We start from the raw sequence: 16,751 nt of genomic DNA, 5'->3' as shown, positions 1-16,751 counted from the left end.
AAAAGATACTCCTGTGGAAAGGCTATATTATATTACTTTGACCCTATAAACAATTTAGTATTATTTAGTGTAAGGTTTTGCCCCCTCAAATGGTACCTCATCAGATAATCCCCACATATCCTACAACAACTTCTGTGAACAGACTTCACTGTAGTAGCTTTTCATAAATTATATTTGTACTGCTGTCATGAAAGTTTAGAGAAATTCAAAATCCAGCCGTCTGCTGTCCAGCCTCTCCTACCCCTCACTGGGGAAAATTCTGTGAGGAAAACAGAAACGGGGTGAGTCTTCTTGTATTCGTCCTTCCATGTGCCAGAAGTGTACCTCCCAGCCCTGGCAGAGTAGTTCTGGAGTAGTTCCAACGGATTGTGTGGCCCTGGTTTTTCCCTAGTGGGTCTGATCGAGGGTAGCTACTGGGACGTAAGTCAGGATTTGATCAACCCCGGCTGGGTCACCTGAGTGAGGGGTATGATGATGCATGGTAGACCCGAAACCCCGTTGACCTCAGGATACATCACTGAGGGTCTCAGGTGCATCCATACGATGTTTTTTTTTTTTAGTTATAAGCATGAATATTGACTAAAGAGTTAAAGGTTAGCCTATTTAAAAATGTTATAAGCATTTTATAAACGTATATTTACTATAAATCAATGAGGTTCACGTTGACATGATGGTGCCAGCCCACTAGATGGCGTCCTTTCTTTATCATTTCAGTAAATTAATAACCAAAACCCTACACGAAAACGGTTGTGTTTAATTGTGGCTTCATGAAATGCACTGCACTGCACAACGTGCTACGTTTTAAGTATGTTACTTTGTCTTTCTTCTTTGTTTATTTTTTGTTAATTGTTATGCATATCAATTGAAATGATGATTTCTTGATTGATGCCATTCGATTATGCCTTATGGGCAAACATAATTTATTATAATAATAATTATTATTATTATTATATCCTAATTATAAAAATTATAAAAAACACATTATTGTGTCCTAATTATAAAAAGACGAGATAAAGGCTAGTTTTACCTATAGTTACAATATTGAATTGCATCCATGAATTAGCCTATATCACACTTAATTGCCATTGGCCTAAAAGAGTGGCCTATCTAAAGAGCTTTTTTTTCTTTTCTTTTTTTTTCTTACACTCCCGTCCTGTTGTATCATCAACCATAAGCTTTATAAAGGGCACAAAAAAAGTCCGTGGCACAATTATTAGATTTCAATTCACTCGGGCTGGAAAACAGTCTGAGGGTTGTTCTTGTAAGCGCATTCTCTGCAGCGCTTAGGCGGTCACAAGACTTGGACATCGATGAACAAAAACATCGACACGTCAATTAGCTGACAGGTCAGCATTAAGCTTATGCTCTGAGGCCGCCGAGAAACACCTCTCCTGTCTGCGCCCAACATCCAACAAGTCGCTCAACTTACTTTGGAAACTATTCCTTTGCATACTGCGTGGGTGGCATTATAGGCTACTATTATTATTATTTTTCCTGTCCAATGGAAATTCCAATAGGACTCATTTTTACAGGTGAACACTGATTTTCTTGGAAGGACCAAGTTCTGTTGGAAGTTTTGCCTACAGTGATGTTATGGAGCGCATGAAGGAGGGGCGCGTGCCAAAGGGAGCGACTGTCACTAGAAGAAATTGAACCAAAGATGTCAACATTGCCTTGCCACCCACTCGAAATCGATTGTATTACATTCAAGAAGCTCGCTCGTCGTATAAAACGGGACGCATGATTTCAAGAAAGACGGCAGTGGACACAATCTGCCTCTTTCCGTCGGAACTACAATATAGACAACGCCTGGAGAGCTTCATACTGAAGACAATTGTGTCCACTCTCAGGACATAAGCATCTTTCACTCCTGAAGCAGTAAGTTTGAAGTTACCCCCTCCTGCCAAACATGCATTAGCCTGTGGCTGCTGGCATCTATAGTTAATTTGCGCTCCTTGGTACGGCACGCACCTGCTTAAAGTTGGGTACCACTTGTACTGGGTACAAAATATCTGTTAATCTGTACGCTTAACTTTGATATTGATATTATTGGAAAAAACAAGTATGACACATTTAATAACTCACAGATGAAAACTAGCCTACAGCCTTGAGGCAGCTATTGAACTCACATACATTGTTATGATGTAAAACTCATAACAAATTATGCTATTAATCTCTAAAATTGCATGTAAATCACAGACTCTCATTTTCAGTCTTTTGCTTTGACCGCTGCTAAATCTAATTTGACTTTTACATTTGCTTGTTGCGTTGTTATAGAAAGTGAAGCCATGCAGGTGGAGAGGAAATGGCACATGCTGTTGATGGTCTTCCTTCTGCTAGTCACCTCCTCAAGCCAGACTGGCCAGTGCAAGGACAGCAAGGAGGTGAAGAAAGAGAGAAGGACCCTGTTGGATGTAATCTTGCAGGTTATCGGAGACAGCCAGCAACGGGACAAGCCTGTCTCCCCCAGGCGCTACAGCACTGGACTCTTCACGGCAGCCCAAGACATGAAGTTCTCCTCAAGGGAAAAACCTTTCTATGTTCCTAGGCAGGATAACACTAGACCAATAGGTAAGCTGATAAGATTTATTTTTAGGCTCTGCATGATGATGATAGCTTAATCCCCATTTTACTGTGGTGAGGCAGCTGTCATTAGTCTGGTTCGCCCAGCACACACCTTTAGGTGTATATATACAACTGTCACCCTCTTGGATTTACACTCTTTTTGATGAGTGGCTCTGTGCAGGAAATCATAATAAGTAAGTACAGGCTTATGTGTTAAAAGATATGTACAACATTCTCAGTGTTAATTTAACTCTGAAAGTGTGTGAAACTGGACCCATGACTGAGGGTCCATTAAGAAAAGTTAGCTCACAATTTAGCAATTTCATATACAATTCAGATAAAGCTCAGTAATATACTGTATGTCAAATATACCATAGGCTAGTAGATGATCTCATAATTGGCAATGAAATATCAGCTTCTCCTGGATGCCCAATTGACATCATTGCTTCCTCGTTCATTCATACATTTTTTGATGGAGTGTCAGAATGATCTGGGAGGGGCAATGGGGACACCGACACAAACTTGTGAATGATTCATTCAGTGTGATTCATCGCAGAATCTCAACCCCACCCCCTTACTATGACGTCCCTTCATCCATCTCCAATGACAAGCGACTCGTCATGGAGCATTACATTAGTGTATAGTGGGACGGGGGGAAATATACAATTTGCATTGGCTACCTAACGCCACATTATGTCCCCACTCCCCACACTTCATATTAGACATTATGGTCATGGAATTCAGAGAATATTTGATGAGACTATACTGTATAAACCTCCCTTGCCCATGTCGTCTATTAAAGTTAATACACCATTATTGCTCACTGTATATCTTCAGTGAGATTGTTTTCTATATGATTGCCACTAATATTTTGATTTGCTAGTGTTCCCTCAAGACACTAGGTAGGTTTGATGTACCTTTTTGAAATCCACATCAACGATGTGCTTTGTGTTACTGTGCCTTTAATGGCTTACATAAGGCTATGTCCTGACCAGAACTTATTAGCAATTCAAGGAAGTCCTTAATACACCTCTCTGTAATTGTCTAATAAACAAAGCCACAGGTTGCCTACAGACTCTTATAAAGGATCATGCATCCAGTACCACTTCCCTGTAACTGCCTTCATATTGTTTAGTGCTGGTCTTCTATTCACTTATTTCACTATTCTTATCTTCTTCAGAACCAGTTGTACGGTAGTTCACACATTCCGGTTCAGGATATACTGTATACAATCGGATTGTGTTTGAAGAACTAGATCATGATGTGAGCAAAAGCTTCTACCGTAATTAAACGTGTTAGGGTTAGGGTCCAAGGTTAACAAAAGGCATAAAATCAAATTTAGTGGAATAGGCTCAAGTTAACGTAACTGGAAATGAGCCCCTCATAGACCATTGACTAGACGGAATGTATCCTGTACCTTCTGAGGATATTAAAAGCAGCACATTAGCAAGTGGTGCGTGTGCCATTCCCAAACATCCATGGTCACGCAAATATAAGGAGATGTTTTGCACGTGATGAGGAGATGGAGAAATGCCTATTTCTCCATCTCATGACTATATTGATTGCTGTGATAAATTTGAAGCTGCCTGCATCTTTCCTGTCAGCTGTATCTGTAAACTTTAACCACAAGAACCCTAGTGTTTTGATTCTGGGCATATTATTATAATAGGCCAACACTATTCTACTATTTTCACTATATAGACATACAACAGACATACAGTATAGGGTTTAAGTGGTTAAATAAAGTCAGCTCAGTCAATAGTTTACCAGGTTGTGTATGATAAAACACAAATATTATGGTGAAATGTTTTCAGATTGCAGTGTCTGTTTTTAGGCCATTTTGCTAACATTTCTCATTTTGTGTTGTTTTTTTAGGAGTGAATACATTTCTGGTTGACACTGACAGACCAAACCCATCTCTTTCTGTAAAAGTGTACTGTAGATCCCGTGGTATAATCAGTAACCAAAATAAAGCATAATCTCAAGTCTAAGAATGTTTCTGTTATCACACATGACACCAGAGCTAGGGCCAGGTTGTATGTTTAGACCCTTTTACCACCTAATTAGACTCATGAACCCGTTTATTTCTGCAAATGGGCAGGGTTCTTTCTTGTTTTAACTGATAATGCCCAGCGAGTGCATTTGCTATCGCATTCTATAATATTTGAGTATTTTATATTTTAGTTTATGCATCCATTTATCCATCTTCAACCGCTTCGGGTCGCGGGGGCAACAGCTCCACCAGAGAGCTCCAGACTTCCCTCTCCAGAGCAACAGCAGGAACTTCCTCCTGGGAGATCCCGATTCCGTTCCTGGTCTGCCCTGGGGTCTCCTCCCAGTGGGATGTGCCTCGAGGACCTCCCTATAGGGAGACGCCCGAGAGGCATCCTCCCCTCACTCGTGAACAAGACCCCGAGATACTTAAACTCCTTCACCTGGGGTAATGTCTCATTCCCTACCCGGACTGCACAATCCATTGGTTTCCTGCTAAGAACCATCCATCTTCAACCGCTTATCCGTAGTCGGGTCACGGGGGCAACAGCTCCACCAGAGAGCTCCAGACTTCCCTCACCAGAGCAACATTAGTGACTTCCTCCTGGGGGATCCTGAGACGTTCCAAGGCCAGTGAGTCTATGTGTTTCCTCCAACTGTGCCTTAGTCTGCCCCGGTGTATCCTCTCCTCCCAGTGGGATGTTCCTCAATGACCTCCCTAACCAGCCACCCGTCGAAGAAAACTCATTTCGGCCGATTGTATTTGTGACCTTGTTCTTTCGGTCATGACCCACACTTCATGATCATGAGTAAGAACGAAGATTGCTCGGTAGACAGAGAGCTTTGATCTTCTGGCTCAACTCTCTTTTCGTCACAACAGTGCGGTACAGCGACTGCAATACCGTCCCTGCCGCTCCGACTGCACAATCCACCGGTTTCCTGCTGAGAACCATGGCCTCAGATTTGAAGATGTTGATCCTCATCCCAGCCGCCGTACACTCGAATGCGAACCGGTCCAGTGAGAGCTGAAGGTCTTGGACCGATGGTGCCAGAGGCGAATACTTCTTATAACTGTCATGCCCCCCCCCCCCCCCCACTTCATTGTAGACAAGTGAGAAAGAAAGGTACACATGATCTATATACTCATGTGATCAAGACGGGTCTGTTTGATTTCTCATATTCCATCCTGATTGGCTTCTAAAGTTTTCAGGAGTGGCCCATTTTGTACAAAATGCTGCAAATCATTAAAACATCGTCCGATTGCGGTGAAACTGCATGCATATTCCCACTAGGCTGAGGAAGAAATGCCACTTCACATTTTTCTAAAAACGATCCTATCCTGGTGTAGACCTGTGCCCCGAGGGGCACTTTTTCTAGTTACTATTATTTCATTGCAAATCCTTTGCTATTTTGTTTTGTTACCACAATGTTGAGGTGCTGAAAGCCAAGAATCATACTCCCGTATACTACATGTACTGTATAATGGAACGTAACAATACACATGATTCTTGAAATCTTGACTCTTGAGTGGGATCTGAACATCAAAAGGATTACCATGGATGTTTTGGATAGTTTGTTAAATTGGCTGAAAAGTTCCGCCTTTCCTCTTCCTTGGCAAATGCTGCTCATTCCTACGTAGGTCCAGGGGCTAATGTAAAGGTAACCTAGAGGCTATCTGCTTGGAATTCTTATGACACTGATGATCAGCATTAAAACTGCCAAACAATAATCTCTTCAGCCTGTTAGCCTGTTTAGAGTGTATCAGCCCACTAGTATGTGTTTGAATTGTGATTCAGGGTGGATGTCATTCCCTTATCTTTGGAGCTGTGCTGTAGTTCAATCACATCAATGAAGGCACAAGTGCACCACTGACATTTGTATCTGTATTCTTCCTGCATTTCTGACGTGCAATTCCTACACAATAAATGCAGGACATGGGGGGAAGGCAGGGGTCACTTCTACTGGTTTAAAACCTTTGTCAAAACATGTCCACATTCCCTATCAACTAATATGTCTTTGTTTTCTTTTACAGAAGTTGTCCCTAGAGATGTAAACCTGAAAGACAAATTCATCAAGCATTTCACAGGTAAGGAAACGGCCTGTCAAGTATGGCACTTTTAAACACTACATTTATACAGTATAATAATACTACATGTTCATGCCGAATTTGCCGATATGCGGCCTTCACACAAAGTTTGTAAAGTATTTTGTTTGTGATGACCCACCCATGATATACAGTATATAGCCTACAGCGCATTTATCATTATATATTAGATATATAATAAAATGGCACAGATAATCTGAGACTTTCAGAGCATTTACAACAGACCTGCTTTCCAGTGAGTGTCATTCACAATTTCACATGTCTGCTCTGTAAAATCTCAGATTCTCTCTCTGTGGTGTGGGAAACCCACGGTAAGTAATAGGCCAGTATAAGCTTAAGTCATACAAATGTGCATGCGTGCTGCTGAGGTTCAGGCCAGGGTGGCCCTGTCTGAGCAGCAGCAACACAGTGCAGAGAAACTGAGCACATGGTCTGAAGGCACTATAGGCAGTAAAGTTGAAGGCTATGTGAGGCTAAGCTGATTATTTGTCTCAGGACTTATAAGCAGACTTCATTATTGGTGTGAAAATCCGGAAGCTTGCTGTTGCAGGAACAGTGCAGAAATACTTATAATAATTTTGAGGCCTTCCATCTGTTTTTGATACAGATTTGCCATATTAATGCAGATTCATGTGCTCTGTGAGAGTGTATAGCTGCAGTAGCATGTTCTTTGTAATTAGCTTTTATTTCTGGTGATAACTGGTAACCCATTCACTGTAGATTGTGCATATCCTACTAGTTATATGTCATGCTGACATATGTGTGTTTGTCCCCTAGGGTAGGTACCCTCACAAAAAACATGCAGTAATCCTGGTCTCTAAACTGCCTCCCCCTGGCCAGCCGGGGCGCCTGATGGAGGGGAAAGGAACTAGTTGGAATAACGTGTTCCTTCCACGTGCTACGTCCAACCAGGGAAACTCCCCCCTGTCAGGTGTAAAGGAGCAACTTGGACACTCAGGCATGAAGGAAGCATGAGTTCAAGTCCGTTGCTCTCCCCATGTCCCCCATATATGGGGACTAGGCTGGCGGAGGGTGTGTAGAGCCCAGGATCACATTAGATAATTGACACAGGGGTGAAAAATGGGTTACAAAATCGTGGGATAAAAACTATTAGAAAAAAAGGGGGAAAAAGCTAAGCCTGTGAAATATATTTCTATTTAGTGGAGCGGTGAACAGCAATATTTGGGCAGAATCGTGCACTTTAGGCTATGATACTAACCTGAAACTTGGTGTGTTTGTTCTCCAGACTAGAGGTTACTGATCAAATGTAGCTTGTGGGCCACCAAGATGGAAATGAGCAAATTTGGAAACCAATCGCAGTCAATCCGAAAGGAATATGGAAAATCTGACTCATACATCGTAATCACTCCAGAGAGAATGTGTACAGATCTGTAGGAGTAGTAGCAAAAGATTGGTGGAGAATCTAGTTGTCGGAAATGGGCAGGGTCTATAGAGAGTATGCGCATGCATAAAGTCAATGGCAAATCGAGTGGCAAAGTTTAACATTGTTTAACGTTGTTTAATGCAATCATATTGGACTTTTCTGATTGGATGTATGGGCTGTCAAAGCCAGAAAGATGTTTTTTGCCACTCAGTAGGCGTTCCCGCATAACTTCCTGGTTTGATTATGATGTCACGTGCATACCCTCTATATGGGGATATATATATATGCGAGTATGCAAAGTTTCACACCGATCAGTCCCATTGGTGCCTTAGATTTGCTGTTCAAATAATTGACCTCATACAAATTGTTACTCAGTCTCTCTGGTGTCATATCAGTGAGATTATTCAGATTCCTTTCCGTTTAGCTACGATTGGCTTCCAAGATTAGCAAACTTCCAATGTGGTGGCAATGTTGAAAAATGCCCACCATCTTGGATTTTCAAGTGGCACATTAGCTAGATTTGATCAGTAACATCCAGAGAACAAACGTACCTGAATTTCATACTTGTATCATAATCTGAAGGATTTCTCCATTAGCCGCTTCACTATTTACCAAATCTTTTTGTTTTCACCTGATAAAGCCTTTTCTTTTAAGCAGGACCAGTCAAGTTTTCATCGGAATGCAGAACACACTTTCATAGACTTTATCACAACACAAGGGATTGCTCAAGACCAGCATGTATGTATGCCTTTGATACTGCATGTTACTTTGTGTATGATGAAATGTATGCCTGCTTTGTCTCTAGTCCTGATGACAATAGACTATACTCTGGTATTGGCATCCATTAAAGTGCTATAGACTTGATTAGTATTAGTGCCATCTTATGCTGTGTTCACACTGGTGGTGTTAAAAGCTATATAAAACGACCACGCATGGCCAGCTACATTGCTGCTGACTCACTGTTGAAGTGTTGCTCATGCCACACTGCCTAAATGAAAAGGGTAAATGAAAAGGGTACAGTACGCTTTTCATTTAGGCGGTGTGGCATTAGCAACCCTACAGGGTTAAATAGCACTGGTTAATGGCAATTGTGGTGGAGAGAGAAGCGGAGTGGAAATGTTGAAACAAAAACATGTGATTGACACTTCACTGCGTCACCTGACACAGTCATCGTTATCTGTAACATTTTGAAGCAAGCCCAACCTTTTGTTGTTGTCACTGCATGGACGCCCGTCATGCAGTGACAAGTGTCTGACGTCAGTTTGTAGATTCATGTAACTGGAATTCACTGAAAATTACTTGAAGCCTGTCGCCGCTGTTGTGAACGTGCAGCATTGCAATAGTTGACCATTCCATCCGTAGTCAGTGTTAAGCACTAAACAGTAAAGAACTGACTCACGATGGCTCACCCAATTTTTTTTTTTTGAGTTGTGCAACCACTCCAAGGAACAGCAATGTCCGTGTCAACCTATGTGACTATGTGTGACTACTGTGTGTGTGACTATGTGACTATGAGTACCAGTAGGGGCAAAAGTGGCACTGTTGTGCCAGAAACAGAGAGAGAGAGATAGTGTTGCACTGTTGCCTAGTGCTAATTACACAGAGAGAGAGAGAGGCAGGGGGAGAGGGGAGTTGCAACACTCAGTTCACACAGGTGTGATTTTTTCTATCGATTGCTCACACCATGGAGACAAAAAGTCTCCTTTGTGTCTTCATAGGGAACCACTGCTGGTCATCAAATTATTGGCTTAGGAATAAGACAAAAACATATCCATGAATTCAAGTCTCCATGGGGTGAGTAATCCATAGAAAAAGTCATTTTGGGGGGTGAACTATTACTTTAAGAACAAACATAAATTGCATGCACATAACATTAGAGCATGGGGTTTCTCTTTCTCTCAACCCTAACTCGTTTCCCCTTTTTGTAACTCTTGCATCCCTAACCACTTAAAACCTACCGCCCCTATTCTGAGGCAAACATTGCATGAAAATAGCAGATCTCCAAGCTTACAACGCGTTGCAACATGGCGCATTGTGAGATATTTTTGTCTTATCTATTTTCACAGAAGAGATTTGTTGTATAGGGAAATATTAGTGGATCTAGTATAGAGCCCTGGGGGACTGGTCAATATATATAGTGGTTAAATGCATTAAAATAGGTTTTCAGTCCTGCTGCAACGTTTTTGTTCTTGACACTGTCACTGACAGCTGGGCTTTTCCCCTACAACCTCACCCTCCTGTAGAATAAAGAGAAGCATGTGTGACCCTAGAGCCTCCGATTATCCATCTTGTTGGCCACCAGGGCTTCTCCTAGACCAGGCATGCGCTGAGCAATTTAAAAAAGAGATGATTCAGAATCAGAATGAGAACATTAAAGAAGATATGCTTTAATGTTCAACAAATGTTATTTATTCTTATGTACGGTAGAACCTCCCAAATTTGACGACTGGGTGTAGTTTTAACATAGTCCTACTGCCAAAATTGCACAATTATTTACGTAACATTATTTTCATTGTTATATTGAGTTCATCAAGTTCATCTTCAAAGGTTTGACAGTAAATGCCATTTTGAAGTGATCTAGTCTAGACCTACAGTACATTATCGGTGGGTCATCTACATTTGCTATTTGTATAAATACTAATTTTGTGCAAAATTGACCTGACCTGTAAAAACTTTGACTTGACCTGAAAAAGCTACTCTAGTCTGACAGCAAGTTCTGACCTTTGAGAATCTAGGTGAGGAGTGGTATACTGTTTGCAAATTATATCAATCACATATTTTAATTACCATTTTCTAAATTTCAGATTACAAAAGATGTGCAAGATTGCTTACACGATTAGCAATGAGTCCACTCTGCACGCAATCGTAGATATTGCATGTGAGTAAGACCTTTTCTCTTTTTGGATGGGATTGCCAGATTTCTGTGTCCTATGCCAACCCCAATTCTGGAGAATCCTAGCCCTCCGATTATTGATGTTTTGTCCGGTAGTTTTTCTGAAAACCATAATTATATTTCAATTAATCACTTTCAACCTGGCATTCCTATTGTTTTGGCCAACATCCTGTTATCCACATTCTATTGGGCCCTGCCCCCAGAGGTACATTCAAAGGAAAAAACAGCAGAGGGCGCTGTCTTTCCTTTTGGTTGCCGATGGGTTCCACTATTGATTAATGACAGATGAATCGGCCAAACCGATAGATCGGTTGAGCTGAGAAGAACAGGACACTTACGAAATTATGGTTATTGACAATTCAAAGAACTTCTTGACAGTCCATAGACATTCTATCCCAGAAATACCAGTTTACATTCAAGCATTCTGATTTGGTCTATTGCATATTGGTTTGTAACAGAGGGATATTGTTATTGGGTGGTCAGAATTATTGAAATGTGTCATCTCTACAATATGTAGCACATTGGGGGAAACTGATGTGCACATAATCGTAAACATGTGTTTGCAGTGCATCTTCCCTACATCTGTAAGCTTTTAGAAGATCATTTTAATTGGGAGTTTAGTACACTTATTCAGCTTCTGGTCAGAGAGCGTCCTAAATGTACCGTTTTGTTTAAAGGTGAGAGCAAAGGTGTGAGCTGGGCATTTACCGTTGACAATGACTAATGCTGAGTGATATTTTGTTTGGCCATATATACAAAAGCATTTAAGCATGTGCTGTTTGCATAAATAAATGAAATGTGATGGTATGATGGATTTCTTACTTACTGAACAGCAAGATAATGTACAGATTTTAGTATAGTTGTAAAAATGTAGTTACAATCCCAAAGCACACCTGCACTTGTCTCACGGGCCACGGCACGCTGTTTGGGAACCACTGGTGTAGGGAGTGAAAATGCTGCATGTGCTGCTGGCCCGCATCCATGCCATTACGGCAAGGTTTGGTTCCTTTTGGCCCAGATTAATTTCTGCGTCTACAGCCAACATACTGTCTGTAGCAGTGTGTGTCATCCAAGTTTGACATAGTGAGTTCCTTAACTAATCGTTCTGAGCAGTGGTGGAAAACATATTCACATGTTTTACTTAAAAAGTATCAATAACTGCAATGTAGAATTACTCTGTTGCAAGTAAATATTCAGAATTCAAAATGTACTACAGTATTTGTAATTTATGTACAGAAGTATTGGTATGATGGTATCAAAATGCAGAATGTCCCATTTTACAAGTTTTCAAATGTATAAAAGTCCTTTGAAAATAGCAGATCTACAAGATCGGCTATTTTCAAATGGCCGAAATGTATATAGGGCTGCTGTGGTTAATGTGTGTTTTCAAAATCTATTAATGTAGTGGAGTAAAAGTACACCATTTGCCTCCAAAATGTAGTGGAATATAAGTAAAAGTACTGAGTAAAGTACAAATACCTCAAAATTGTACAGTACTTAAGTAAGTAAATGTACTTAGTTACTTTCCACCACTGTAAGCTCAGGCTGCCATGACACTTTAGCTGCACTGATTGGTCAACTGCTGTCTAACCCATAGCCAGGGAAGATACAGCTTTATCTTGTGTTTAGTTGTATATGCTCATGCTATCTAAAATACTGCTTTTGCATGCATTGCTAAATAGTGTAAAGACAAACTTGTCAACCTCTCTGACATTATTTATTTATTTATTTATTTTAATCACTATATGGATGGGCATTGGTATGTCCAAAAACATTGTATCAGATATCAGAAAAAAACAAAGAAATCTAGCGTGAAATCTTACAAAAATGTCGGTTGCATGGTGGTTCAGTGGTTAGCACTGTAGCATGAACCCAAGAACATGAAGTCGCTATAATCCTAAAGCTATTAACAAATATCAACAACTCTCAATTATTTTATAATCCTAAAGTATTAACAAATATCAACACCTCTCAAGCCTCTGGTGGCACTATAACAGGCCAATGTGAAAAGGGTGGGATATATTACTCAGCCTAGTAGGAAAGTCTGTGAAAGATTTCACGTAAATTGCACGCTCCGTTCATGATTTGAGTATTTTTCATTAAAAACAGGCCAATCCTGCACATTTTTAAAGCCAATGTTAGCCAATTAGGTTGTAATCTGAAATGGAGGAGTAATATAAAAAAATGTGTTTTTCAAAAGTCGGCCTGCTGGTGGCGCTATAACAGGCACACACACACACACACACACACACACACGGACGGACGGAGTGCAAAACATACTCTCTCCCCATGCCTTCGGCCTGGTGGAGACAATGAGGCAGGTAGACCCGACTCAGGCTATCTGCATTTCTTTCATTTAGAAACAATTCCTCAGTGTAATATTACAATTTAAAATATTATTTTTTGCAATTTACAATATAAATAGGTCTTTGTCCATCTATTACGACAGAAGGTTTGATGCATTCAGGTGTATAGTCTTGGAGTCAACCCCACGCTGTCATTGCATGAATGCCATATGGTCATGATGGACTGGCATGAAAGAGTCCTTCTGCACAAGTGATTATATTGCTCTTACATTTTAATAGCAGATATTCAGTGACTCAGAAAATGAGACCCTGTCGTAAGACTATACGATTCTGAGAATTCCGACAAATGAATGTGACAAATGGGGAGTCGTTAAAGGCTTGGTACAGTACTGTGACTCATTAATACAGACATCATGGTCATCAAAAAGACTTGATTTGAATGCAGTGGACTGCACATCCGTTCAACTTCACACTCCTTTTAAAAGCCAAAAAACATAATTCTCTCCTGCTGCATGTCCAAGATAGAGCTGGGCAATATATCAAAATTACATCAATATCATCATGATATGAAACTACCGGTAGATATCTTCTGTGATTTGGGATATCGCAATATTGTCATATATGTCATATGTGTTGTCTCTTCCTGGTTTTAATCATTCAAACTCTATTTTATACTCTGAAAGGTTCTCAAACATTTTCAGAAATAGCTGATCTACAAGCTCACAATGCGTCACATTGTGCTTGTAAATCTGTTATTACTGGAAAAAAATCATCACTCACAATATTGATAGAGGTATATTTGGTCAAACATATTGTGAAATTAAATGTTTTCCCATATCACCTAGCCCTAGTCCAGGATGTCACAAATGTGTCATTCTCAAAACTAGACTGAAGAGCCCAGTATTTTACATGTTAAAAAATGTGGAATTTCAAGGTTGAAAAAATGCCATAATCAATTTCTGTTTTCGTCTTTTTTTGTTTATTTTGCTACAGGTTCAATATACGAAAGAGGGATCTACTGTATGTGTTGCCAAGGAAGTGCCTTCTTCGAATCAGCACCAGTCATAACATTGTTTTCTTTTGTTGTTTGTTGTTGTATTTTGTATGTTTGTCTTTCTTTTTTGGTATCACAAATGCTGACAAACATGGTTATTTTGAAAGAAAATGCTTTTTATTTTAATGTGCCGTCCGTGACTCCGTGTACCATGTATTTTTAAGAAACCATTAATTTAATATTAAAATACTCCTATTTATTGAAACGGTATGTATATAATAATTCACAATCATTCAGAAATATGATAATTTCTGGTAAAGGTCTCATGAAAGGAATGTAGGAATGTAGAGGAAACGTGTCTTTTTGTCACTGTGTGAATTCCTGCTCCAGTATTATTTTCCTCTCCGTTGATGATACATCCTGAGACAGGCCTGCCTTGGTCTTAAAGATCTGTCTTTCACTGTCATTGTCTACATAACATTTTATTTGGCACTTGAGTGATTTCAGACTATGAGAACGTATGAAATGCCAACAGTGGTGATAATGCACTGCAATACTGAACAATAAAGAATATTGAAGCACAGCCTATTTTGCTATTATTGTAAAAGTGGGGGGTGGGGAGTGATGTCATCGTCGGCTGGTTGTATTGTTTTAAGCGTTAAATATTTTCAAAGTGTAATGGTTTGAACTCATTGCAAAGGAAGCTCACAATAGGCCTAAAATAGCTAATGATTAAATGAAATATATTTTAATAATTATATAAAATATGTATTTTTCTAGGGTTAGTAGCAAAGGCCCTGTAATCCATTGTAAATGGATTTTGAATGGATTTTTCTCTCAATACTCTTAACTATGTTGAATGGATTACATTAGTCCGAAAAAATGCCCATAGTGAGAAGGCTTGAGAGAAAATCCATACAGAATCCTCAGCTCACCTCATTGTGCAAATTACAGTGACACAAAAACAAAAAGCATGAACTCTGTCTCTTCAGACAGACAGGTGGACCTCCTTGTTCCATTGTGTGTTTCCGACACCTTTTGAGCTGAATGCTAAAGTCTTAATTTCCGAAATCCTGGCAGTAATTTACGTCTGGAGAACCAACAAGCTCATAGCTCTCAGCAATCACACAAGCCTTGAATAATGGAATGTTAAGTGGTTCATGCTCACAAGAACCAAATAGAATCTGGGTATTGTCATGCCCGAGCTGCATCTTTCGAAATTTGGAAGGTTTACATATCTCTTTGGCTAGAGTTTCTTACCTTTTCATGTTTCTTTTGAGGAAATAATATATCTCAATTCTGACATTTTATCCAGTGAATTAAGTACACCATCTATTCAATGGTGGAAAAAGTGCTGAAGTGGTTAATGCACGTTTTGTAATAATAATCAAAATCTACAAAGTAACTAAAGTTTTAAATAAATGTAGTGGAGTAAAAGTACAATATTTGGATCCGAGATAAGTAGAAGTAAAAGTGCTGGAAATTGGAAATACTCAAGTAAAGTACAAATACCTCAAGTACAGTACTTCAGTTCATGTACTTAGTTACTTTCCACCACTGCATCTATTACAAAACTCACTCTAGGTACAATAACATTTGATCAGCTGACCCCTGAAACATTTGGACACGACGTCCAAGTTTCTCCCATGTCCTATACAGTTAGTTCACCCCTGGTTCAGACAGCAATGAACATACACTATACAGTAAACGTTTATTTTCTATAGAGATCCAGGATGGGGGGCCTCTCAAAGGACCCTAGTCACCCTACATATTGAATTATCCTTTAAGACTTACTAAATACAAGGAAAACAAACAAAGATAACATGAGCAATTGGCGCAAAAACAAACAATATTTCCTCTGACTATCTGTCATATGCATGCATACAGTACTGTTTGTGCTATCATAATCAAACAGAATGTCTGTCTGTCTTATGTTATATGCCAGTATAAACTACAAAGTCCTCACATAATAAACGACAATTTGAACCGTCCCTCTTGTTGTCTTGTGTCAGTGTATGTGTACTGAGGTGTCCCTGGAGAATAGTTTAAGGGATTGTTTTTATTTTGGATTGTATAACAAATAGTTAGTTCCTTACGCACGGGAATGGCTGTAGGAATAAGTTATGAAGAAAACAAATGCTTTGGCCAAAACATTTCAACAGTGTAGTTCTCACGCCAGAATGTCGGATGGGAGCCATCACGTGCTTATTGTGAGCCATCATTAGATATGATTACCTGTTTATATGACAACCATGAACCATATGCAGATGTGTTTTTCAACAGCAAGGAAGATTAAGGTCATACACTGTGAAATTCCTAGTGTTCATTTAACTCTTAAGAGTGTAGTAGTGTACAAATGTGATGTTTTACTGTGCATGTTGATTCTATGGTGTGTCTCCCATGGGAGGCAAGCTGTCTAGCAGAGGGTCTGTTTGTGTGCCCGGGGCTTATCTCGCAATCTACTGGACCGATGAGAAATAACTACCAGTATGCAAAGTTAGTGGAGCTCTGTA

General features: G+C 39.9%; 1 protein-coding gene across 1 annotated transcript; it reads left to right on the top strand.

Moving 5' to 3' along the window:
- Positions 1–1,773: 1,773 nt before the first annotated feature.
- alkal1 (ALK and LTK ligand 1) lies at positions 1,774–14,368 on the top strand. Its single transcript, XM_083767015.1, has 6 exons — positions 1,774–1,878; positions 2,278–2,571; positions 6,590–6,643; positions 8,703–8,783; positions 10,850–10,923; positions 14,238–14,368. The coding sequence occupies exons 2-5, from the start codon at positions 2,289–2,291 to the stop codon at positions 10,912–10,914; spliced, it is 483 nt and encodes a 160-aa protein (XP_083623141.1). The 5' UTR covers positions 1,774–1,878; positions 2,278–2,288; the 3' UTR covers positions 10,915–10,923; positions 14,238–14,368.
- Positions 14,369–16,751: the final 2,383 nt, after the last annotated feature.

This window comes from Protomyctophum parallelum (genome assembly GCF_964188405.1).
Source record: "Protomyctophum parallelum genome assembly, chromosome: 6".
NCBI lineage: Eukaryota > Metazoa > Chordata > Actinopteri > Myctophiformes > Myctophidae > Protomyctophum > Protomyctophum parallelum.
The sequence above is the reverse complement of the archived record's forward strand: the minus strand, read 5'-3'. Positions and strand labels throughout refer to the sequence as shown.